Source organism: Lontra canadensis, unplaced genomic scaffold, assembly GCF_010015895.1.
Source record: "Lontra canadensis isolate GAN:19392208 unplaced genomic scaffold, GSC_riverotter_1.0 scaffold63, whole genome shotgun sequence".
NCBI classification, from domain to species: domain Eukaryota; kingdom Metazoa; phylum Chordata; class Mammalia; order Carnivora; family Mustelidae; genus Lontra; species Lontra canadensis.
Window position 1 is genome coordinate 67,329 of NW_022631057.1, and position 26,879 is coordinate 94,207.

General features: G+C 41.0%; 1 protein-coding gene across 7 annotated transcripts in view; it reads right to left on the reverse strand.

Annotated features, from left to right (window-relative positions):
• Positions 1-12,442: 12,442 nt before the first annotated feature.
• Positions 12,443-26,879, reverse strand: part of RCOR3 (REST corepressor 3) — a 52,610-nt gene continuing 38,173 nt past the window's right edge. For 3 of the 7 annotated variants that reach the window (XM_032878093.1, XM_032878094.1, XM_032878099.1), the window contains 3 exons: positions 24,068-24,125; positions 15,628-15,869; positions 12,443-15,158 (listed from right to left, as the gene is read on the reverse strand). In XM_032878093.1, the coding sequence (XP_032733984.1) occupies positions 14,814-15,158; positions 15,628-15,869; positions 24,068-24,125 (645 nt within the window). In that variant the 3' untranslated portion in view covers positions 12,443-14,813. Of the gene's footprint in view, positions 15,159-15,353; positions 15,870-24,067; positions 24,126-26,879 lie in introns of those variants that run through there. The other 4 variants (XM_032878098.1, XM_032878097.1, XM_032878096.1 and 1 more) reach the window with 3 other exon arrangements.

Consider the following 26,879-nt stretch of genomic DNA (forward strand, 5'->3'; position numbering starts at 1 on the left):
TTTGTCTGTAATGTCATTTGCGAATATCTTCTCCTATTTCTCCAACAAAGGGTTGCCTCTTTCTAGCAATCTATACTTTCAATGCCACCCCGATCAAAATTCCACCAGCATTCTTCAAAGTGTTGGAGCAAACAACACAAAATTTGTACAGAACCAGAAACCCGAATCGCTAAGAAAATGTTCAAAAAGAAAAACAAAGCTGGGGGCATCACATTGCCTGATTTCAAGCTTTACTACAATGCTGTGATCACCAAGACACCGTGGTACTGGCACAAAATAGACACATAGACCAATGGAACAGAGTAGAGAGTCCAGGTATGTACCTGCAACTCTATGGTCAAAAAATCTTCTACAAAGCAGGAAAAAATATCCAGTGGAAAAAAGAGAGTCTCTTCAATAAATGGTGCTGGGAAAACTAGACAGCTATGTATAGAAGAATAAAACTCGGCCATTCTCTCTCACTATACACAAAGATAAACTTGAAATGAGTGAAAGGCCTCAATGTGAGGCAGGAATCTATCAAGATCCTAGAGGATAACATAGATAGTAACTTCTTCGACATTGGACAGCAACTTCTTTCAAGACACATCTCCAAAGACAAAAGAAACAAAAGCAAAAATGAACTTTTGGGTCTTCATCAAGATCAAAAGCTTCTGCACAGCATAGGAAACTGTCAACAAAACAAAGAGCCAGTTCCTTCTAACCAACCAAAATACAACCAAAATCAAGTATGTGGCTCTGTTCTATTCACAAGGCTGATTATTGATATCTATATATCTATATCTATATTCTTTTTCCCCCTTTCCTTTTCCCCCAGTTTTAGGTCTCTTCCAAAATCAATAAAATCATGAATGAAAGAGGAGAGATCAATCACCAACACCAAAGAAACAATTACAAACTTATTCTTACAAACAATTGTAAGAACATATTATGAGCAACTATACACCAGCAAATTAGACAATCTGGAAGAAATGGATGCATTCCTAGAGATGTGTAAACCAGCAAAACTGAACCAGGAAGAAATAGAAAACCTGAACAGACTTATAACCAGTAAGGAAATTGAAGCAGTAATCAAAAATCTCCTTACAAATAAAAGTCCAAGGCCAGATGGCTTCCCAGGAGAATTCTATCAAACGTTCAAAGAAGAAATAATACCTATTCTTCTGAAACTGTTACAAAAAATAGAAACAGAAGGAAAACTTCCAAACTCATTTTATGAGGCCAGCATTGCTTTCATCCCAAAACCAGACAAAGACCCCAGCAAAAAGGGAGAATTTCAGACCAATATCTCGGATGAACATGGATGCAAAAATTCTCACCAAATTACTAGCTAGTAGGATCTGACAGTACTTTAAGAGGATTATTCACCATGACCAAGAGGGACTTATTCCTGGGCTGCAAGGTTGGTTCAACATCCACAAAGCAATCAATGTGATACAATACATTAATAAAAGAAAGAACAAGAACCATATGATACTCTCAATAGATGCTGAAAAAACATTTGACAAAGTACAGAATCCTTTCTTGATCAAAACTCTTCACAGCGTAGGGGTAGAGGGTATATACCTCAATATCATAAAAGCCATCTATGAAAAGCTCACAGCAAATAGAGCAAATACCATTCTCAATGGAGAAAAACTGAGAACTTTTCCCCTAAGGTAAGGAAAATGGCAGGGATGTCCACTATCAATACCACTGCTATTCAACACAGTGCTAGAAGTCTTAGCCTCAGAATTCAGACAACAAAAAGAAATAAAATGCTTCTGAATCAACAAAGAAGAAGTCAAAGCCTCACTCTTTGCAGATGAGAAGATACTTTATGTGGGAAACCCAAAAGACTCCACTCCAAAACTGCTAGAACTCATACAGGAATTCAGTAAAGTGTCAGGATACAAAATCAATGCACAGAAATCAGTTGCACTTCTATATTCCAACAACAAGAGAGAAGAAAGAGAAATTAAGGAGTGAATCTCATTTACAATTGCACCCCAAACCATAAGATACCTAGGAATAAACCTAACCAAAGAGAAAAGAATCTGTACTTAGAGAACTATAGAACACTCATGAAAGAAATTGAGGAAGACATGAAGAAATGGAAAAATGTTCCATGCTCATGGATTGGAAGAACAAATATGGTAAATATGTCTATGCTACATAGAGCAATCTACACATTTATGCAATCCCTATCAAAATACCATCAAAAATTTTCAAAAACATAGCACAAATAATCCTAAAATTTATAGTGAACCAAAAAAGACCCCAAATAGCCAGACAAACATTGGAAAAGAAAGCCAAAGTTGGTGGCATCACAATTCCAGACTTCAAACTCTATTACAAAGCTGATCATCAAGACAGTATGGTACCGGCACAAAAACAGACACATAGATCAATGAAACAGAATAGAGAGCCCAGAAATGGACCCTCAACCCTATCGTCAACTAATCTTTGACAAAGCAGGAAGAATATACAATGGAAAAAAGACAGTCTCTTCAACAAATGGTGTTGAGAAAATCGGACAGCCACATGCAGGAGAATGGAAGTAGACCATTTCCTACACCACACACAAAAAGAGACTCAAAATGGATGAAAGGCCTCAGTGTGAGACAGGAATGCATCAAAGTCCTAGGGGAGAACACAGGCAGCAACCTCTTTGACCTCAGCCACAGCAAATTCCTCCTAGAAACATTACCAAAGGCAAGGGAAGCAAAGGCAAGAATGAACTATTGGGACTTCATCAAGATTGAAAGCTTTCGCACAGCAAAGGAAACAGCCAGAAAAACCAAAAGACTACTGACAGAATGGGAGAAGGTATGTGCAAGTGACATATCAGATAAAGGGCTAGTATCCAAAATTTATAATGAACTTATCAAACTCAACACCCAAAGAACAAATAATCCAATCAAGAAATCAGCAAAAGGCATAAACAGACTTTTCTGCAAAGACATCCAAATAGCCAACAGACACATGAAAAAGTGTTCAACATCACTCGGCTTCAGGGAAATGCAAATCAAAACCACAGTAAGAAACCACCTCACACCAGTCAGAATGGATAAAATTAAGAAGTCAGAAAACAACAGGTGTTGGTGAGGATGTAGAAAAAGGCAAACCCTGCTACATTGTTGGTGGGAATGCAAGCTGGTGCAGCCACTCTGGAAAACATTATGGACGTTCCTCAAAAAGTTGAAAATAGAGCTACCCTTTGACCCAGCAATTGCACTACTGGGTATTTACCCTAAAGATACAAATGTAGTGATCTGAAGTGGCACGTGCACCTGAATGTTTATAGCAGCAATATCCACAATAGCCAAACTTTAGAAAGAGCCTCATGTCCAACAACAGATGAATGAATAAGGAAGATGTTATATATATAACATCATTATATATACATATATATATATATATATGTATATATATATATATATACATTCCCCTGTGTCTTTTTTCTCAAATTCCTCATATCAGTTAGATCATATGATAGTTGTCTTCCTCTGATTGACTTATTTCGCTTAGCATAATACCCTCTAGCCCCATCCACATCGTTGCAAATGGCAAGATTTTGTTTTGTTTTTGTTTTTTTGATAGCTGCATAGTATCCCATTGTGATATATATGTATGTGTATATATATAATCACATATATATGACAGGCGGAGTCCTGCGGTGTGGCTCAGAAGTCCCCAATCTGGAGGGACACTGTCAGTGTGACTTTAATCCTATTGAGGCATTGTGAGCTGTATTAGGAGACCCTGGAAGGCCCGGCAGTGCTGGTTCATGCCACTGGAGGGAGTGGTGAGCTCTGATTCGAGAGGCCCCGACAGGCATGGTAATGTGGCTTGCAACCGGGGGAGGCAATGTAAGCTGCAGTGGGTAACACGCCAGAAGAGGAGTCCGTACAGTCTGTTGGCTCTGAGGGCAGTGGTGAGGTGCTGGGTGATAAACCCTGAAAGTTGAGGCACTGCAGCTTGTTTTTACAGGAAGGAGTGGTGAGCTGAAGACTCTCTGTTTCCCCAGGCCCAAGAGTGGTGGTTACAACCCCTGGAGCCAGGCCCCCACTCTGCATTGTGCCCCTTTTCCCCAGGTTTGCTGGTAATGTGCTGTAAGGATGGTTCAGAAGGGTCTTCCCGGTGGGGGTCTTGGGGGGGGGGGACCAAACCCGACTCCTGGTGCATTTGGAACTGATGAGTGTTTGTTTGGAAGAGTATATTCGCTTCTCCAAAAGGGACAAGGGCATTGGTCAGCTTTAGAAGGAAGTTAATGACCACTTAAGAAACAAGCATGTGTCTCTCCTTCTCCCAGGAATCGGAGCAGGTGTGCAGGCTTTAGGTGGGAGGTGCCTGCTTATCCCTACCTGACAACCCTTCTTCACTCTGGCTCCACAAGACCTGGAAGTTTTGAAATCAGCATCTGAGTCAGTCATGAAGCTTGTTCCAGGATGTTAGCATTCAGAGAAAACAGCAGGCCCATTGGGCACAACGTCACAAGATGGGAAGTAAAACTTCTCTTTCACCCCACACCACCTGGGCTTTTCTCTTGTCTCCAGTGGAACCACCGAGTCACACTGAAGCAGCTGTCAGCAATCTAGAGTGGGTGCCAGAATTCCAGAGTTTCCCTGCAGGGAGCCCATGGCAGGGATCCCATTTTCTCTGTTTATTTCTGGCTTATGATGATATTTGGAACATCTCTTTCTTAGGCAATCCCTTGGATTCGAAAGGGAAGATGAGATTGAATCAGTGTGTGTTTTGAACATAGAATGTGTTCCTTCATGTAACAGTGTTTATTCCGCTGGGCCTAGGCTGTGGTGGAATGGCAGGCATCCAGAGTTAGGTGGCTGTTTGTGGTCAGACAGAGACTTGGATGATGTCTTCTCCTTTGTCAAAGGTGATGTATCCTAATGGATTTGTCTTTTCATCCAAAGAGTTCCAATGCGGGCAGAGGGGAAATTCAAAATGATTCCAAGGAACCTTGTACGATTGAGAATGGAAGCTTGACTTTCTAAAAGTTTCACTCAATGGACCACCTAGATAGTTGAACATGCCGTACTTTCTCTGCAATTTCATGGATGGTGAAGTCAGAAAAAGAGTCTTTGGGAATTCTCCTGGATAGAGGCATTCTGGTGGCTTCAAGGGGCTTGGCGTCAGGAACCCTGGGGTGAATTTCTGTGGCTGCTTGCCTGACACTGGGTGAGTCAGGTTATCCCACAGGTTTTCCATTTCCTCCTTAGGAAATTGCTGGCAGGGAATATTCTGCTTAAAGCAGAACCCACCTGCACTGTTGGTGGGCATGCGGGCTGTTGCAGCCACTCTGGAAAAGAGTATTGTGGTTCCTCCAAAAGCTAAAAACTGAACAACCCTAGGATCCAGCAATTGCCCTCCTAGGTATTTCCCCAAAGGGCACAAAAATGCACATTCAATGGGGTACAAGTACCGTGATATTTACAGCAGCATTATCAACCATATTGAAGCAATGGAGGGAGTCCCAATGTCCATTCACTGATGAGTGATTTTTCTGAATGGAATAGAAACCAGCTTCAAAAAGAATGAAATCTTACCATCTGCAAAGATGTGGATGGATCTAGAGTGGATTTAGCTAAGCAAAATCAGTAAGAAAAGACCAAGAGCCTATGACTTGACTCCTATGGAATTTCAGAAAGAAAACAAATGAACATAGTGAGGGGAGAAAGATAGGCCAATGAAGAAACAGACTCAACCTTAGAGCACAAGCCGAGGGTTGCTAGAGTGCAGGGGTGTGGGGGAAGGGTTAAATGCATGATGGCTATTAGAAAGGGCACTTGCGATGAACTCTGGCTGTTCCATGCAGTGAGAAATCATGAAATCCTACCCCTGAAGCGAAGGAATTAACACTGCATGAAAACGAATTGGAATTGAAGTCAATGTAGAAAAGAAGAAGACCATGTTCTACTTCATGAAGAGTGAGGTAATAATGGAGTGACTTTCACTCTCCTGTTCTGTGGATAATCATTTTCAAACACATTGTGGTAGGATACACTAGTTTCTGATTGCATAAGGAGTCCTCAGAAACCTGCCATGAAAGATTCAGATCTCAGAGCATGTACATGTTTCATTGAAATGTTACTTCCAGTTTGCCCAGGTACAAAGGCAAGTGGAGAGAAATATGGCAGAAGAGGAAAAGAGGTGTTAAGCATTCAGGAGGTAGTCTTCTCCCTTTCTCATGAAAGCCTTGGGCCAGTGTGAATTTAGAAGAAGGAGGAGGAATCCCAGAGCTTTGCAGCAGACATGGGAGTTCAGGTCCGCCTAGAGCTGACAGGGGTCCCTGAAGAGAGCTGAGCTAGGGACATGGCAGGCCTGAACTGCTGGTGCTGAGGTGGGTTCCCCAAGGGGCTGAGCTGAGGACAGGGTCAGGCGGCACATCAGGTTTGTAGCCCAGGGGCTGTAAGACATGGGGGAGTGCTCAGGGGAGCATGCAGGTTTCTCCAGCTCTGAGGGTTCTGTGCAGCTCCAAATGGACTGGTTTCCTGCAGGTGGCAGGCGGACTCCAATGGTATGGCTCCACGGTTTCCCAAGCAGCTGGCGCTAAGGCGGGCTCCCCTTGGGGCTGAGTTGTGGGCATGCATCCAGCAGGGCACCAGAATCTGTGTTTGTGGCCAGGGGGTGCGCCAATAGTGGTGGTGGCTGTAGGGGGGCATCCAGGTTTCTCCCTCTCTGAGGGTTCTGCTCAGCTCCAAAAAGCACGGTTTCCTCCCGCTTGGTGGGCTGAGTCCTGGGGTGTCACTCAGGGGTCCTTAATCTGGGGGACATGGGGGCCAGGCTTCTTGGGATGGAAGCCTGAAAACCTTAACTAGGGTTAGGGCCTAGGGGCATGGCAGATCCGATATGCCGGTGCTGAGGCAGGCTCCCTGGTGGGCTGAGTTGAGGGCAGGCACCAGGTGGCACGACAGATGCCAGGTTTGTGTCTGGGGCACCACAGAACCTGGGGGTGCCTTAGGTAACATGCAGGTTTCTCCTGCTCTGAGGGTTCTGCCCAACTCCAAACAGCACCATTTCACTCTGGGCAGCAGGTGGAGTCCTGGGGTGAGTCTCAGGGATCCTTAATCTAGCAGGTTTGGGGTACACACCTCTGGGCATGGAAGCCTGTATACCCCACCTAGGGTTAGGGTTAGGGCCTAGGGGCACGGCATGCCTGATCTGCGGGTGCTGAGGCGGGCTCCCCCTGGGGCTGAGTTGTGGGCATGCATCCAGTGGCACACCAGATCCAGGTTTCTGGCCGGGGGGGCGCCAATGTTGGGGGTGGCTTTAGTGGGGTATGTAGAATTCTCCCTCTCTGAGGGTTTGGGGCAGTTCCAAATGGCACCATTTTACCTTAGGTGGATGTCGGAGGTCCAGCCTGAGTCTCAGGGGTCCCCAGTTTGGCGGGCTTTGGGCCAGGCATCTGGGAACAAAAGCCTGGCCACACCATGTAGGGTTATGGTTAGGGCCTAGTGGCATAGAAGGCTCGATCTGCCGGCACTGAGGTGGGCTCCCTCAGGTCTGAGTCAAGGACGTGGATCACGTGGATCAGGAAGCGCATCATGCTCTGAGTCTGTGGCCAGTGGAAGCTGCCGAATGTGGGGATGGCCTCGGGGAGGCATGCGGGTTTCTCCCCGTCTAAGGGATCTGCGCAGCTGATCCCTTAGACGGGGTTTCCTCCTTGGTGGCAGGCGGACTCCTGGGCTGTGGTTCCAGCCTCCCCAATGTGGAGAGCTCAGGGGACAGCCCCTTGGGGATAGAAGCCTGAAAACCCAGCCGAGGGTTAGGATGAGGGCCTAGGGCATAGCAGGCCCAATCCGCCAGTGCTGGGGCAGGTAACCCGGGGGGCTGAGTAGAGGAAGTGGTTGGCCACATGTGCACCTATCTTGTAGAGGACTTTCTCACAAGGTTCTGGCTGCAACAATTTGGGACCCCGGGTCAGGCCCAGGAGGAGACACTGCCAGACCCCCACCACTGGATTCGAGTTAGCCAGGGGATTCCCGGCCAATTCTCACGAGCTTTCTGCCCAAATCAATATCAATTTGGGCAGAAAACTCATGAGAATTGGCTGGTGTTGGTTGGCGATTCAGGCCGCACTGGTACCTGCTGTCTAGAGCACTTTCTGGCTAGGTGGGTGTCCCGACCATCTGGAAACCAGGGCCAGGATGATGCAGCTCCCCTGAGGGTCCCCGCCCAGGGGAGCTTTCTGGGAGGCAGAGTTGAGGGAGGGGGCCTGGCTGAGCATCAGACTCCATCTTTGTGGCTCGGTGGGGCTCCAAATGTGGAGGTGGCCTCAGGGGAGGCATGCAGGTTTCTCCCGCTCTGAGGGTTTTGTGCAGCTTGAATGATGCAGTTTCCTCCTGGGTGGCAGGTGGAGTCCTGGTGTGTGGTTCAGGGGTCCCCAGTCTGGAGGGATTCACAGCCAGGTCTCTGGGTACAGAAGCCAGAAAACACAACCTAGGGTTAGGGTTAGGAACTAGGGGCATGGCAGGCCAAATCTGCTACGCTCAGGCAGGAACCACGGGGTGCTAAGTCGAGGACAGGAGTCAGGTGGCTCGTCAGGCTCCGGATGTGGCCAGGGGGCACTGCCAAAGGTGGTGGTATCCTCAGGGAGGCATGTGGGTTTCTCCCAGTCTGAGGGTTTTGTGCAGCTCTGAATGGCATGGTCTTCTCCTGGGTTGCAGGAAGACTCCTTGGGTGTATCTCCTGGGTCCTCAATCAGGAGGGCTCAGGGGACAGGCTCCTGGGGACAGAAGCCTGAAACCCAACTGAGAGTTACCATTAGGGCCTCGGGGCATGGCAGGCCCCATCCACCAGTGCTGGGATGTGTGCCCCAGGGGGCTGAGTAGAGGGTGGTTTTGGCCACATGTGAGTGTGGCTTGCAGAGGGCTTTCTCACGTGATTCAGGCTGCGACCACTCGGGACCCCCCGCCAGTCCCAGGCAGTGGGACTACGGGCCTGTGCCACCGGAAATGAGTTGCCCAGGGGCTTTCCAGCCAATTCTCATCTCACAATCTTTGTGCCCAAATCAATACTGATATTGATTTGGGCAGAAAGATCATGAGACTTGGCTGGCATTGGGTGGCAATTCCAGCCACGCTGGCACCGGCGGTCTAGAGTGCTTTCTTACTAGGTGGGTACGTGTCAGGGCCATCCAGGAACATGGGCCAGGTTCATGCAGCTCCCCCAAGGGCCCCTGTCCAGGAGAGCATTTCAGGGGAAGAATTGAGGGAGTGGGTCCAGCTGAGAGTCAACCTCCATGTTTGTGGCCTGGTGGGTCGCCGAAAGTGGGGGTGGGTTTGAGGGGCCATGCAGGTTTCTCCTGCTCTGAGGGTTTTGCACAGCTCCGAATGGCACAGTTTCCTCCTGGGTGGCAGGCAGAGTCCTGGGTTGTGGCTCAGTGGTCCCCAATCTGGAGGGCTTGGGGGCCAGGTCTCTGAGGAAGGAAGCCTGAAAACCCAACCTAGGGTTAGGGTTAGGGTGTATGGGCATAGCAGGCCCAATCTGCCAGCACTGAGGCGGGATCCCCAGGGGGCTGAGTGAAGGACTGGGGTCAGGTGGCGTATCTTCCTCCAGGTTTTGTGGCCAGGGGGACCGCTGCAAGTGGGGGGTGGCCTCAGGAAGGCATGTGGGTTTCTCTCAGTCTGAGAGCTCTGCACAGCTCCGAATGGCATGGTTTCCTAGTGGGTGGCAGGCAGATTCCTAGCATTTGGCTCTGGAGTCCCTAATCTGGAGAGATTGGGGGACAGGCCCCTGGGGACAGAAGCCCAAAAACCCAATCGAGGTTTAGAGTCAGGGCCTAGGGGCATGGCAGGCCTGATCTGCCAGCGCTGGGGAAGGGACCCCAGGGGGTTAAGTAGTGGGATGGGTTGGCCACACATGTGCCTGGCTCATAGAGGGCTTTCTCACAGGGTCCAGGCTGCGACCACTCAGGACCCTGTGCCAGGCCAGGCAATGGTCCTATGGGACCGCGCCACCCAAAGCGAGTTCACCGGGCGTTTTCTTGCCAATTCTCATGAGCTTTCTCCCCGTATTGATATCTATTTGGGCAGAAAGCTCATGAGAATTGGACAGCGTTGGGCGGCGAGTCGGGTCGCACTGTTGTCCACTGTCTAGAGCACTTTCTCGCTAGGTGCATGTCACAGCTATCCCGGAACATGGGCTGGTCCTATGTGGCTCCCCCGAGGGCCCCTACTCATGGGAGCTTTCCAGGGCAGAGTTGAGGGAGGGGGTCTGGCTGAGCGTCAGCCTCCATGTTTGTGGCCCAGTGAGTTGTTGAGGGTGGAGAGGGACTCAAGAGTGGCATGCACGTTTCTCCCACTCTGTGGCTTTTGCGCAAATCCGGATGGCACGGTTTTCCTCCTGAGTGGTAGGTGGAGTCCTGGGGTGTGGCTCAGGGCTCCCCAATCTGGAGGGCTTGGGGGACGGGTCCCTGGGGATGGAATTCTGAAAACCCAACTGAGGGATAGGGTGAGGGCCCAGGGGTCTGGCAGGTCCGATCCACCAGTGCTGGGGCACACACCCCAGGAGACTGATTAGCGGGAGGCATTGGCCTTATGTGTGCCTGGCTCATATGGGCTTTCTTATAGGATTTGGGGCGTGACCACTCGGGATCCCGGACCAAGCCCAGGCGGCAGCCCTGCAGGCCTGTGCCACCAGAAGTGAGTTCCCTGGGGATTTTCCGGCCAATTCTCGTGAGCTTTCTGCCCAAATCAATAGCAATCTGGCCCAAAAACTCGTGAGAAATAGCTGACCTTGTGCTTCCATTTGGGCCGCTTGCATGCCAAATGTTTGGAATGCTTTCTTGCTAGGTGCGTGTTGCAACCATCCGGGACCACGGGCTGGGCCCATGCAGCTCCCCTGAGGGTTCCCACGGAGACAAGCTGCCTTGGGGGCAGAGTTGATGGAGAGGTTAAGGCTGACCATCAGGCTCTGGATTTGTGGCCGGGGGTTGGGGGAGCCCTGAAAGCAGGGTTGGCCTTAGGAGGCGTGCAGGTTTCTCTCACTTTGAGGGTTCTATGCATCTCTGAATGGCATGGTTTTCTCCTGGCTGGCAGGCAGAGTCCTGTGGTGTGACTCAGGGGTCCCCAATCTGGAGGGCTTTGGGGCCATACCTCTTGGGACAGATGCCTGAAAATCCAACCTACGTTTTGAGGTAGGGCCTAGGGGCATGGCAGGCTTGACCTGCCTGCACTGAGGTGGTATTCCCCAGAAGGCTGAGTTGAGGGTGGGGATCAGTCGGTGCATCAGGCTCCGGGTTTATGGCCAGGGGGGCCACTGAAGGTGGGGGTTCCCTAAGGCGGGGCATGCAGTTCCCTCCTGCTCTGAAAGTTCTTTGCAGCTCCAAACAGAGTTTCCTCCTGGGTGGCAGGCAGACTCCTGGTGTATGGCTCTGGGGTCCCCAATCTGGAGGGCTTGGGTGCCAGGCCTCTGGGGACAGAAGCCTGAAAACCCAACCTAGGGTTAGGGTTAGGGCCTCGGGGTATGGCAGGCCCGATCTTCCAGCACTGATGTGGGTTCCCCCGGCGACTGAGTAGAGGGTGGGGTTGGCCAGTGTTCTGAGACAATTCGTGCCACTCGTGTGTCTGGCATTTAGAGCACTTTCTCACAGGGTTCAGGCAGCGAACACTCAGGGGACCACGGGCCTGGCCTGGGTGGTTCCCCTGAAGCCCCCAGCACTGGAAACAAGTTGGCTGGGGGTTTCTAGCAATTTCACAAGACTTCTGCCCACTCAATATTGTTCTCTTGAAGTCAGAGTATTAGTTGTTCTGAGGAGACCCTGATACCCTAGTGTTAAGTGATCAGCCATAACTAACGTGAGTAATCTACTTCTTATAGCACAAAGAAACATTAAAATAGTACAACATATTTACTCCATACTTTAATAAAAACCTTGGCAATTTTTTGTTGTTGTTGTTAAAGAATTTATTTATTTGTGAGAGGTAGATAGCATGAGAGAGCACGAGGGGAAGTCAGAGGGAATAGCAAACTCCCCGTGCGGCTGGGAGCCTGATGTGGGACTCGATCCCAGGACTCTGGGATCACGACCTGAGCCCAAGGCAGTTGCCCAACCGAGCCACCCATGCACTCTTTGGCAAGATTCTTAATATTTTTTAAAATCATGGCTGTCACTTTGTTTATTCTCTATATCTATTCCTAAAAGTATGTTGGCTTATATTAAGACAGAATTTTATATTCTTTCATCTTTATTCTATATTGTATTTTACTCATTTAATTGTAGGATTATTAATTAAGGAAAAGTTCTGATCAAAACTTACCAGTAATTCTATCCACATTACACTTGAATTAAAGAATATAGAAAAAATATTTTTTCATTAATATTACCAGGCGTATCAACAGTGTGATTTATTTTTAGTTATGTAATGAAAAAAATACTTGGGTGTAGATTTTTTTCAAAAATGATAACCATGACATGATGAAATGGTCATTAAAATATCTCTAGATTTTGCTTTTTTATAAAAATCAGTATTTAGAATTTCACAGTGAAGAGGTCCTAAATTCTTCATACATGAAATTATATAAAAATAGAAGACATAGACATCTTTAACTCTTTAATCCTTTGATTAAGCAGCAAGCATATCACTCTTCCAGGCCAAACACTGCTTAAACAAAAAAGAAAATTAATGACGTGCAAAATATTTACAAAATATGCAAAGCACACAATAAGACATCTCACTATATACATGTGTCATATTACTAATAAAGCTCAGATTTTTTTACTGTGTGCTCTAGTGTACGTAAATCAAATCACAGCACATCCCTCAGATACAGCATCTTGGCCCATGGCTGGGATAGAACAGATTTTTAAATGAATCATAATATACTTAACAGCTGGACAGATGCTGGTGCTGACCAACACACTGACTTGTCCCACACACTGTATACTGAAATCTACTGACAAGAGACAAGACAATAAAAGCCATATAGTATGCACATATTCAAGACAATCTAAGTACTTTAAAAAAATGCTTTAGATATTTTCTTTTAAGATATATAACTGCCCCCCCATGACTTTTAAAGTAAAAATAAGTATAAATTCTTGAATATTAAGAATTTTAAATCAGATTTTTATCTAGTTATAATCCAGGGGCAGGAACTTTTTAAGATGATCCAATGAGAAAGACAAGACACACCCTGGAAAAAGTCTGTGCCAGAACATAAGGTCCTTATGAAGAGCAGAGCTCTAAACTTTGAAATTAAAACTAATCAATGAATTTAAATCTAATAGCCCCTTAAGGCATTAGAGCCAATGGTAGGAACTATTTTTCCAATATTGGGAATATAGGATTTCTCAAAATATAAATCAAGGGCCTTAGATGTTGACTATTTCGTGAAGTAGTTCTAGATCTGATGAGAATATAAATGTGCAAACATTTAGCCTTAAGTTCCACTAGTATAGTAATCTAAGTGATTTCTTTGCACAAGTCATGATTCCAATATGAAATCGCTGTATCAAAAATATTAGTAACACATTGTTGAAATACTATTACTTGTAAAATATTCTTTGTAGGTGCTTAATGATTTATGTGTTCAATTAAGACTTGAGATGTTTTCGCTTCTTATAAAAAAGGGGTCTCAGCATTTTAAGTTAACAGCACAATTGTGACAATATACTAATGCATCTTTAGATAACACAGAACAAATTCTTCAATTTATTTTATGAAATAGTGTTGATGATTTAACCCTAAACCATACCCACAAGCACAGGTCGGCTGCAAGGAATACACAAATGTATCCAAATAGTACAATAGAGATTTATCAAGAAAACATCCTTTATATTAAATGCAGACCATATTATTAAGTATGAGGGCAATTTTAAGTCAGAACCTAAACACAAAAAGGGTATTGTAAATAAATGCTTCCATAACTATCACTATCTCCACGTAACTGACAAAATATAATTCTCTTCTAAAGTCCCCAAATATAGGCAACTACTAGTTAAAAGCAGATAGCATTTTAAAAAATCAAAATTAACTCCATTTTCAAGGAACTTAAAGACACTGTACTTCAACAAATCTGTATGTAAAATTATCAGGCCGATCCTCTTATTACTTATAGATGACAGGTCAATGACCTTTAAGCAAGGACTTTGCACTAGGACCCTAAAGTGTATGTTAAAGGGTTAGTAGGTTCAGTACATTCTTTGTGGTTTCATATAATTGCTTTGCAATTGATTAAATTGCTTTCTTTTAAAGGAATATATTAAAATTCCTTTAGAAAAAAAAGCAAGATATTTTGAAAAAAGGGATACGCACTATAATTTTTTAAATATGCATTAGATGAACACATGTCAAAATCTGAAATGCAGGCTATTTATTCTTGTACTCCTAACATAGGAAAATGTTGTTAAAAATTAAATTAAGGAAGAAAGAAAAAAAGTCAAACATCCTTAAGAAACTTAAGGAGTTTTCACAATTCCTAAGTCAGTATGTCTGTACTAAGAGCCTTGACTATGAAGAGCAGAAATATAAAGAATCTCAATAAAATAAATATGGTAAAAACAAAACAAAACAAATCTATATACTTTCTTAAGTATATAGAATACTTAATCTCCTTTTGTTCCTTTTATGAGATCATGTCGCTGAACATATACTCTAGAAAGGAGGCTAACTGTAGGCTTTTTGTTGTATAACATTTGGTTTGGTTGCACAAACCAAAAAATGTCCTAGACATCCACTTATGCTAGCCCCCTGCCACAGAACTAGTTCACAGCCTCAGTATCAAGGAGAACTGTTCTCTTTTGCATCAGTCTGATGAGCACTGGTCTAATGATGGGGTGAAGAGTTACTGTAGCTCTGTCCAGTTTAATTTTAGTGCAGTGAGGACTGTGAATCTGTCTGAATTCCAATAAGTGACGGTGGCTGTTGACCACCAACCGTGGACAACACTGGTCTTGGGTTTAGACGGGGCGGCAGAGAATTAGCAGGGCGAATGAGAGGTGGTGGAGGCTGATTTAAAGTTGGCCGGGGCTGGATGAACCGAGCCTGCTGCTGGAGTGGAGGAGGCTGCCGGTGAAGAGCAGGGGCAGCAGGCAGTGTTGGACGAAGAAGTGGTGGAGGCTGGTTCAGAGTGGCAATGGGGGCTGTTGGTGTTGGAGTGGATGATGGGGCAGGAGGTGATGGACCCAGAGTCCGAGGAGCCTGTGGGGTCTGTGCCTAGAGGTGAGGAAACAAAAATACATGTATGAGATGAGCGTTCCTAATGAACTGAATACAATATAGTTTGGGCTGTCACAGGAAAAACAAAAAAAATCAAAACAAAACAAAAACATAACACCAATGTTTTTTGGAAGCACAAGCTTCTTTTATTTTAAACAAAACAAAACAAAAAACCAAAAACTGAAAAAGCAATGAAGCTACCAAACAGGCATCTTTATTAGTAATCAGCTTAACACTGGAAATAAAAATAAGACTATGAAAGAACAATACACTCTCCATTCTTCTAGGATCACAACTTAGCATGTCATTAGGACTTAAGAGTCACGAGAGAGGCACCACTGAGTAAGTGTATTGTCAACCTTTCATGCTCATTTAGCTAGTCCTCTGACAAATTAACCTTACAGAACACCACACAAAATGATGATTCCTCAACTCATATTAGCTCAAATTCCATACACAAACACACCTCCTCTTCTTCATCAGTGCTCTTCCCTGATGGCACATTAGAAGCACTTTTTGTCTCCTCCCCTAAAGTAGAAGCATCACCATTAGAAGCCTGGGTTCCTTGTTCTGCTTCCCACTCCTGCAATACCTCCTCTAAGTTAAACCGACGCCTGTAGTTTACAAAGAAGTTCTTCACTTGGCCAACAGTCTTGTTGCCAATTACATCTGCAATAGCTTGAAAATCTTTACCATATTTGCGGACACCTGGAAGGCAAAGTAAATAATACACCTGTGAAGGATCAATAAGGAGAGCTGTGTGTCCTATACATCATGCACACACAAAAGATACCAGCAATGAAAATCCTTTCTCATAAACTCTGCTCATTTCTCAATTCTGAGATAGAGACTAAGATATCAGGGTCACAGATGAAAGCTATCAATTATGTCATTTCAGCGAGCCAGCCACTTGCCTTCAACTGAACAATCAGAAACTTACCATTTTTTACATACTCAGTTATTTTCTCCAATCCTCTCTTGAACTCTCAAATACAGTCCATTTATTGTAAAGCATTGAATTCTTTGTTCCATCCTCAATTCCACATTCATTTATTTCCCTAGTAGCCAGTCACCTAAATTTGAGCAACACCGTTTGTAAACAAAACTGAATGGGAATGAGCCATCTGTTTTATCCCCTCAATGGATTGAGTGGGTGGTCTTAGAGTTCCCCCATTAAGAAAAGCATCATAATTTTGGTCTTAATACCAGCTTCAATTGGTTTTCTTGCCTAATGTCACCAGGGCACCAATGAATAGAAATGAGGTAAGAATTGAAACATAAAAAAGAGAATCATGACAATGTGATTGGGCAAAAAAAAGGAAACTATTTTTCAGAGTTAGTTGGATTTCAACTCCTTTAACAATTTCAAAGACTGTATATGAGGAGGAGTCTTAGCTGTACTTTATAGCCTTAAGAGTAAGGTTACAGTAGTGACTACATGTACTTGTGTTTATCATCACTACCTTAAATTTAATGACTGTACATTCAGTTATTTGAGAACCTAACTTTTTGTAATGGAAATTTTATTGGAATGAAAGATTGATATTTGATTTATGAACCTGGGATAGTCAATTATACTAAAGAATTTGGAGTTACTTTATATGATCAGATGGATAATAAACTGCTCTTAAGGGAATTCTAAAAGGACGTTCACTGACTCATCATTTAACTCAAAATATAGAAAGTGTCAAAAGTGTTGACTTTACAATTTCCTAACTGTTTAAAATACCAGAAAACACTCATTAGAGATGAGAAAGGAAAAAAATGATACTATGATATATACTATATATATACTATGATACTAAAGTCTATAATATAACCTAAGCAACCAGAATCATGGGAATTTAAATAATTAAATAAATTCAATATGTATATAATCATAGATGAGAGAATAATATAAGGGTATGTTAACACTTCAGAAGAAATGCTAGATTCATATCTTACAGATACCAAATTACCTTAAAGCATCATCATGATATGACAAAATTCTTGTTTTTAATTTCTGCCTTTATTTTATATAGAGAATTTGGGAATGAGTAATCTCTTGCTTATATTCAACTAGCCAGGCTTGACTATGGGGAGTGCTTTTATCTTAAAGAGCATTTTGGGCAGGAGGTTTGACATTAAGCTATAATGATTTTTACTAGAGTTTGCGGTCTGTAAACTGTGCTCATCTGCTCTGTTCTCAAAGGGAAAGACATACGCGTGATAATAAATTATGGCACATTATTTACATTATTTAGCAACATAAGTTCTTTTTAAATCCATAAGCTGATTTTCAGTTCAAACTCCATAACTGAGTAAAAATTCTAAGGGTGACCAAGTTCCACTAATTCCATATCTGCAATAAAAATCCAAGGTTATTTCATATCAGGAATTATTGCTATATATTCAAGTACTTCTCTACTACTTATATTCTGGAAAATAACAACTCATTTGAGATTGCTGTACTGAAAAATAACTCCTAATTAGAAATCAGACACAGAGTTCTATCGATGTACTATTTTTTACAAGGAATATGTAATTTATATTCTAGAAATGACCAAATCTACTGAATACATGAGTTTGGAAATGAAAACTTTAAATAAATCTAAGATTAGTTCTTCTGTATTATAGCAAGAAGTCACATTAAGATGGACTCCAAATACGAAGACATTACAATCCTCAGAACACCTATTTGTTTAGCAAAATATATTACAAAACCTACCAGTAAGTTGTCCCCATGTCTGATTCCATTTTAGTTTCTCTTGTTTAAGGGACTTTATCTTGTTAGCAACATTGCTGCAATTCCAGAATTACAGACCCCCCAAATATAAACTACTTCCTATTGGAACCTTAGTTTTCCCAGACACTCTGAATATCAAGGATTTTTTCTAAGTCACCTAATTTCTGAGTCACCCAGGTATGTTTATCATTAACTGATGTATGCCATATAAACTACTTGGTAAAATCTCAAGGCTCAGACCATACTGCAGACTTCTGTCGTCTGGTTGAGGATCCCACTGGTGTCCCAAGAACAAGCAGGCCTTCGGGGATGTTAATGTGCTTAACCTGCAGGGTGGCAGGGCAGGGTCTGGAATAGCTAGAGCTCCTTGACAGTTGTTTCTGGACAAGAGCAGTCTCATCCATTTGCCTCAGTGTGTTGTGACAAATTTCATAATTTTTTCGGTATGCCATGAGGTGAGAAAAGTTGGGAAGTACTGTCCTATGAAATAAAATGCTCAGTGCACAGGAAGTGCTCAGGAAATAGGATTGACTTTTCTTCCCCAAACCACAAGAGTCACATATAGCTAACTTCTTTATCACCTTCACACTTCCCATGATGCTGGTTCAACAGCATATTTTTGTTCAGAAGGTGGAATTCTTAATTCTATACTGTGGCTGATAACTAGGTAAATTCTAGTGAAATACCAACTGAAGACTTAACTAGAACAGCTCTTTCAGAAGAATCCCTAGCTAGGCTTCTGGAGGAAAACCTAGCAGGGGTAGCAATGCAGAGCAACTCACTTTAACAACCCAGGACATCAGAGTTTACTTTAGTTCCAATTTGTACCTGCAAGAAGGGTGGTCTACTGTTTTTCATAATTTATAGTAGTAAGTAAGGCCACCTGATTGCTTTATCCGCAAGGCTGAGAATCAACATAGTGATTAAATCTCTTTCTCTTCCTGAAGATGTAATAAAAGGGTTAGGTCCATTTGAACCATGGTTTTAAATTAAACTTCTCAGCTTGGGGCAAAAGGTCAGTTTTTAAAGGTTAGTAGAATGAAATTTTAGAAAATCCTGGAAGAGTTAAACTGTAAATCTCCCAGGAAGAGGAAAAAGTGTTTTCAATCAAATTTTGAAAGTTACAATCAAAAAACTTGGCTTCTTATGCTGGCAGATGATACCTTATAATCTTTAACATACACTTTTAAAGTTTTGTTTAGGAATTAGTATAAAATCACATTTTATAAAAGCCCACATTTCCCAAACAGTATTCTTCATCCTGCCCAAAAAAAAAAAAAAAAAAAAACACACACACATTCATATTTTTAAAAATTTGGCTAGTAAGACTGTAACTTCAGGAGCATTTGTAGTGTGGTATTTTCCAACTCTGGACATGAACAGAAGACTTTTTTTCTTTTTTTTTTCCTGACATAGAAGGGATATATCTGCTTTTGGTATGTTTAAAAAGTTATTTTTAAAATTTGATTTGGGGAGTGCGTGGGTGGCTCAGTGGCTTAAAGCCTCTGCCTTTGGCTCAGGTCATGATCCCAGGGTCCTGGGACTGAGCCCCGCATCGGGCTCTCTGCTTGGCGGGAGCCTGCTTCCCCCTCTCTCTCTCTGCCTGCCTCTCTGCCTACTTGTGATCGCTTTCTCTCTGTCAAATAAATAAATAAATAAATCTTTAAAAATAAATAAATAAAATAAAATCTGATTTGGGGCTACACCCCACCCAAAAAAGTAAAACCATTACAGTGGCAAGCTGCTTCTAAACAGTAAATTTTGGGGGGACATTGTTTACTGCTTCTCATATAACAGTATTTCTTAAAGTGAGCATGTACTTAGTATAACCAGGAAATCTATTTTTGAAATAAGAACACAGTGACATCTAGAAACTCCAGAGATGTGGTTCTTCCCAATCAGTAAGAGGTTAATTTTAAACTCAAACCATTTGGGAACATGCATTTCTTTCTACCTCCTGTAAATCTCTTCAAGAGTTCATATTAAAGTAAAAAAAAAAAAAAATCAACAGCAGTGGGACAGTGAATGGTGCATCCAGGTAAGGGCTAAAAGTAAAAATCACATATTCTCTTTCTAATATCTAGCTTTTCTCTTCCGAGTCTTGTGTTCCCATCATACTTGTTATAAGTTAAATTCCATCACAAAGATGCTAGAAATTTCGAATCATGAATGATCTGAAGCAAGTGTATCAGAGTGCTGACAATTATACTTCTGGGTCTCCATTCTTATGATACCTGTTATAATAGAAGAAACTCTCTAAAGCAAATGAGTGTTTTTTCAATGGAAAAATATGAACCTCCTGATCTCCACTTCCTTTTGATTGTTCATGTACTGGTTTACAATCCCTATGTTTTAATCAAGTGCCAAATCTTTCTCCCCTCCTTTAGGAACCATTCTAGCTTTTTTCTTAATGTATGAGATAAAATTAGAAAGAAGACAGTTTCTAGGCTTGCAACCTAAAAATGAATGAAATGTATAAACTACAGGAAAAGAAGGTAACATTTAACTGTGAAAGCATAACTGACTTGAATGAATTGCTGTCACTTACTGTTTCACAAGAGAAGGCAGACAATATGGCGAAAAAACTAAACTAAAAAAAAAAAAACTAAACTAAAAATTAAAGCTGATATCTTGATAAAACTGGAAAAGTTTCTTGTTGTTTACCCTAAAATAGCACTAATATTTTATTAGAGAGTGTATTATTTTTTAGCACAAATGATTATGAAATAAATACATTTAAGAGAAGGCCAAAAATAAATATTGTTTACCAGGCTTCTGCCCCTCTAAACTTTGAAGAGTCAATGTTTTGTACTATCATTTAAATGTATTATTATTTTTTCAAAATATTAATTTGAAAATATTGTTTCATTTTACATGAAAAAAATACACCCAGAATCTCATTTTTTTCTTAATTCTTGCTAAATAAGAAATGTTTATCATATGAATATCAAGATTGATTTTGAGGTAATTTCTAAAAGCACTACAAATTAGAAAAGATATATGTATGATACAAGCTACAAACAGAGTTATCTTCATTAACACATATTGTGAAGACTATAATTAATCACCTGTTAACCTATCTGTATAATAGAAAACTCAGATACTTAAGGCTGGCACGGATTACTGAAAGTATAGAAATACCATTCTTAACAAGTACTTTTCAGAGAGAGGTTTAAGTTAGGCACATTTATAACATCCTACCTGGGGACTCTTGCAGAATGTTAATGAAGTTATAACATAGCTAAAACTAAAATTCAGAACTAAAATTAATATAATAAAGTGATAGAGTACACAAGTACAAACATTCCTGTTTTGGTCTGGGCATGATTCTCACCCTTCCAAATAAGGGAGAAAGAAGGAAAAATATTTATTATTAGAATAACACTTATTTAAATAGTTATTATTTAAATGGTAGTATTTAGTTAACAACAGTATTAAGTAGATGGGGGAAAAAAGGGGGAAATATATATATTTGAGCCCTAGGAAATGATCCTAATATTGTATGTGGTTTTAAAAGAGTTACAATAAAAAAGTTTAATAGTAAAATTGTAAGTGTCACTAATGACACTAGAGTATGTATTTCTCTCTTCAGGTCACTCTAATAGTCAACTATGAGCAAGATTTAAAAAGGCATTTAACAAATGAGTGTTAAGTCAGAATATATACAGAATATGTCTTAAATATAAAGTGCTTATAAACTAAAATGTTACTATCAAAACTTAAATGATCTACCGTTTTGTAAAACTGAAACAGTGATAATAATACCATATAAAGTTTATCACAAATAAAGATTAAAGAGAAGAAAAAACAACTGCCTGCTAAGATAGGTATTTCTGGACAGCAAACTACATGTTAAAATAAAAACTGCAGTTATGTCCCTTAACCACACTGAGATTCAGGTACATGTGACATTACTATAGATTATATTGTTTATAAGACACACTTCTGAGAATTATATAAATGTGTGGGCCCATTAGCAAAAATGGCACTTTTTAGTTTTCCCTAAAATAACTATTTTGGACACAAATAGCTCTATATTGTTTTATTTTATGTAATAAACCCCCTTCCCAGAAGAAAAAAAAAAAAGAAAAATCCTAAAAAACCCAAAGTGAAACAAAAATTCCACATATAGAGTTAAAATAAAGCCAGTAACATATCAAGAAAGTACCTTCAAAATCCAAAGACCATGTATATTTCTGTACAAATTACTTTCTAAAGGTGCATAAGAATATTGAATATATCTCAACAGGGAGGAAATGTTTGATTATATCCATAAATATTCTTTTAATATTTATAAACTGAGATAATGTCCACATATACAGCTCAAATTATACATGTAAATCTTGCCATTGTCCCTTCCCCTGAATGCAGCTCAGCATAATATTCGACCCAGGCATAATATTCCATGGTAGTGCTGCAGAACAATCCTGAATGCTCTAGAAACATTAGCCCAGATTTTCCTAAATGAGTCTCTTCAGAAAATCATTTCACTGGGATAATTTTCATATTCGAGTACAAGATTGATATACTAACTTTTATGCAACTGAAATACTGGAAATCAGGGTTAAATTCTACAGGCTACACACACACACACACACATATACGGATGGACAGAAACACAGGCGTTACACCTATAAAAGCAATGCTTCCCCAAATAACTATGTTAGAGCTCAAAGTCATAGATCTAAACATGAAACAGCCCCTGAAAATACCAGTTGTTTTGTTGTTGTTGTTGTTGTTTTTATTAACAGGGAGCTTGCACTCATGACCCTAAGATCCAGTCACACGCTCTACCAGCTAGGCCAACCAGGCACCCCTACTCATTTTTTACTCTAAATTTTAAACAGTTACTAATTTTAAAACAGCTATTATTGAACATTATAAACTAATTAAACTTTGTTCTCATTCAGAAACAGTTCCACAATTACAGATGTGCTCAATGCACACTCCACCACCCTGCTACCAATAGGATCAAGTATTTATTCTGTTCATGAAATGACTATTTTGGGCTGTATAGGCCAATGAGAAGGCTGCCATCATTCTGATGGCACTGTCCTGTGACAGTTTCTAATCACACTGGGAGGGTAATTCTCACTCACTCTAGTCCAAACTGCCGAGTCCTCTATTAATCAATCTTTAATTACATTATCTCACATCCAAATGATAACCTTCACATCCTTTTTGAGTTAAGTATGTTCTCTGTGTCTGAATAATTAGAAATATTTTTCAAAGTATAGTTATATGTTTCACAGGGGCCCAACTCACATATAGTTAACTACTATAACCTACTATATATATAACCTACTATTATATATCTAGGTTAACTAGATAAAAAAAGCTATTAGTACTCAATACAAGGAGAGCTCAGGCAGGAAAAACCAAATTTAGACCAAACTTATAATTACATGATCAGTCCTGCAGATAGTTTATCTTGAATGGAAAAGAAAAAACAACAAAAAAAACAAAAAACAACTACAACACTGAATAAAAAATATAAAGTTGGCCCTTCCTTAAGTAATTCGAACATGAGAAAATCCAATCTACAAAGTGCTCTGCCATATAATTCAACAAAGCATTCTAGTTGTATTAGTGCATTTAAAAGGCTTTATGTATATTTTTCAGTGTATTTCTTAACTCTCTTATTATTTATATATATATAATATAAATATATATGTATTTATTTTTAAAGCCAAGTTTCTAAGCATTCAGTGGCACATCTCTTAAGATACACTGAAAGTTAAGTATATCATTAATATTTTCAGTACCTGACATTTATCATACAGAGAAACACTATTATACAGAACAATTGGATAAACCAGAAACACGTAATAGTTTATGCTTTTAATGATGAGGGTTATCAATGACTAATATAGTAAGAATGAACCCAACTGCAGGAAAACTGAAGCAAAGGCACACAGAGATCATATGACTTGTTCGAGCTTGTCATCACCATCATTGTTAAGGCTGAGAATGTGTCACCTGCTGTACAGGACCCAAAATGTATATAGGCTCAGTAAAGTCACACCCACAAGAACAAAACAGAATTCCTGGTTTTCAGGACTTTGTGGTAAACATAAATGCCCTTTCTTGATCCATTTCTAAATGAAGGGAAGAACTATGGAAGTCACCTTTCATGACAAGTTAAATAATTAACAATAATAACTGCTTATCTTTAATATACCTTGCACTGCTAGAAGCTGCTCCTCTGTGGTCCAACGGGCATTAATTTTCTGATTTGACTACAAAATTAAAGAGAAGTTTCCTAATGAGGATATGAAGACAGACATTTTTCCAAAGTGCTTATTTTCACCAAATCATAACTTTTCACCAAGACATGAGATTACTAAAACTCTGATTTACAAAGATCCTGTTTTTAAAAAGGATTAAAAAGTACGTTCTGAGTTACCTTTTACCCACACAAAAAAGATAATGAAAGGGAAATGTACCAGTTTGGGAGAATGAAAAACATTCACATTTATACTCCGGTCAGAAGCATTAAAACTGAGAAAATCTATTAGTCATCCATTTTCCAACTACAATGTTCCTATCACACATGGCAGTGTTAAATTTAGCCTAGTTTTAAACATTCAAGAGACTTTATCTTCTTTAGAGAGATCTGTGACTTGCTCTAAAATTTCTTCTCTTCACATTTTGATTAAACCTAACCTTACTGCACCAAAACCAGTGTTATAAATTAATACAAAACTGTAGCTCAGTCCTAATTCCTAAAATATTTCTCTAAATTTCTGAAGCAGAAAGTGAACCCACTATAAGAATAGATTTTTCTCCCTAAGGTCTCCCCACATTTCTCCCAATATTTTTGTTTAAAAAAATCCTAAGTTTAAGACTTTCACTATGGTAAAACTACAATATTAAACACCAAATCAAATTTCATTAGTGTATACCCACTGATTAGTGCAAGGACCACTGGAAGTAGAGGGAGGGACAGAAGTAAGTATACCAGCCTACAGAGGTTTACAGAAGAAAGTGCCCAGATAAATTTGCCTGGTGTAGTACACAGATAGGCTGGGCAAAACAGAAAGAAAGATTTCCTTTGAGAACAAGTGTTTAGGTCTTATCTCACTTATGGTCTTAGCAATAAAAGTTTCTACAGTACACAGAGGTTCTAGGAACATCCACTTTCTCACCAGAGGGAAGAGTTATAGAAAGTGAGTATTCAGAAGAAAGAATAAAACAAAAATTCAAAATTAGAAAAAAAATTATTAGAGAAGAAAGGAAAAAGTTTTTTAAAAGACTAGATAAATGAGGAAAAAACCTAAAGCAGAAAGCACCGAATACCAGATGATGAGATTAAGAAGAGAGCAAGGCAAGGCCAGGCAGACAGTGGATAAAACTCAACTTGAGAATATCAGCAATGAAGCAAAATGCAAACATTAAAAAGGTAAAGAAAAAGAGGGGGCTATAGGCTATAAAGAAGCAGTTAGGGGCGCCTGGGTGGCTCAGTGGGTTAAGCCTCCGCCTTCGGCTCGGGTTGTGGTCTTGGGGTCCTGGGATCAAGCCCCACATCAGGCTCTCAGCTCAGCAGGGAGCCTGCTTCCCCTTCTTTCTGCCTGCCTCTCTGCCTACTTGTGATCTCTGTCAAACAAATAAAATCTTTTAAAAAATTTTAAAAAAATAAAAGTAACATGCACTATGAAAACTTACTTCGGCTTATAAGCAAATTAAGAGACAGGATAAATGCAAATAGCTATTAATAAAATTAAAAGTTCAGAGTATACTGCAGATTCAAAGATGAGAGGGAAAAGTTACAATGACTAGACCAGGGAAGAGGGCCAGCTGGAAGGGATAGACATGGAGGTGGGTTAAAGAACATGATAAGTTTCTGAAATGCAAAGATCAGGAGAAGACATACCATGTACAGGCAACAACAGGATCAACAATTAGGAAGAAGTGATAAATAACGTCTGGAAAGTTGGTGATGTTTAGTTAAGTATGTAAGGACCACTTTTGGAAGTGGTCCTTACGTATCAAGGTCAATGAGTTCACACTAAATTTAATAAGCAATAGATTTTTGGGGGAGGGGAACAGAGAGAGAAGAGTAGGATTCTGATCAGAATAAGACTTTAAGCCTGGAGAGCTGGTAGAAGAGTGGTGCTGTTAAGGACCTAAGACGTTATGAAATGCTGATTGGGGAGGTGCAGGAAGGCAAGACTGAGATGATGATGGTAACCTGGGATTCACTGACAATGAGGTCATTCAGGTGGAGCTCAGGATCCAATTGAGGCTAAAATAGATTCATCTATGCAAACACAGCTTTTGAGGGTTTGGAAATGTTTATGAGGGAAAACAATGGAGTCATACCTTACTTACATATAAAGTTCTAAAATCTGCCTATGAATTAAAAAAAATTGTTTTAAATTCCAAATTATTAGTGCAATGTTCTTACAAAGGTGGTCATGGACACAGGCACATGATTGCTTAGTAGGTCCACAAGGCCAGATATCCCTCCAGCACTGAAATGGACCAAGTCTTTCAGTTAATCCCAGATGAAGCTTTGGTTGAAATTTAGGATAGTACTGAATGAAAAACAAATACATATTTAAATACTAGAATTTCAAGTCAAGGAGACTGCTCGCACAGGAGGCCTATGGAAGCTAAAGCCTTCTAAAGAAATAGTGGATTCACAGTTCTGGCCTCTATCAGCTTACTCTGCAAGGAAACATTTGATAAATGGGAGTTGAGGCAGGATTGTCAGCTCTACTCTACTTGCTATTACTAAACATAACTCCTTTTTACTTGGCTTAATATCTGCAGTTGCATTTGTGCCATTTAAATGTACATATGATACAATTTTAGTATAGTTAAGTGATGAGCTTGTATGTTTCCAAAGAGAAGAGAAGTGAGTTTTGAGGATAAAAGCTTGGAGAATGCTTACATTTACATATAGAAGGGAAAACTACAGCTGAAAAGGGAACATGATAGTTACAAAGGACATCCCCTCTCAAAAGTTAAAGGTAGAGAGAGAGGTTGTC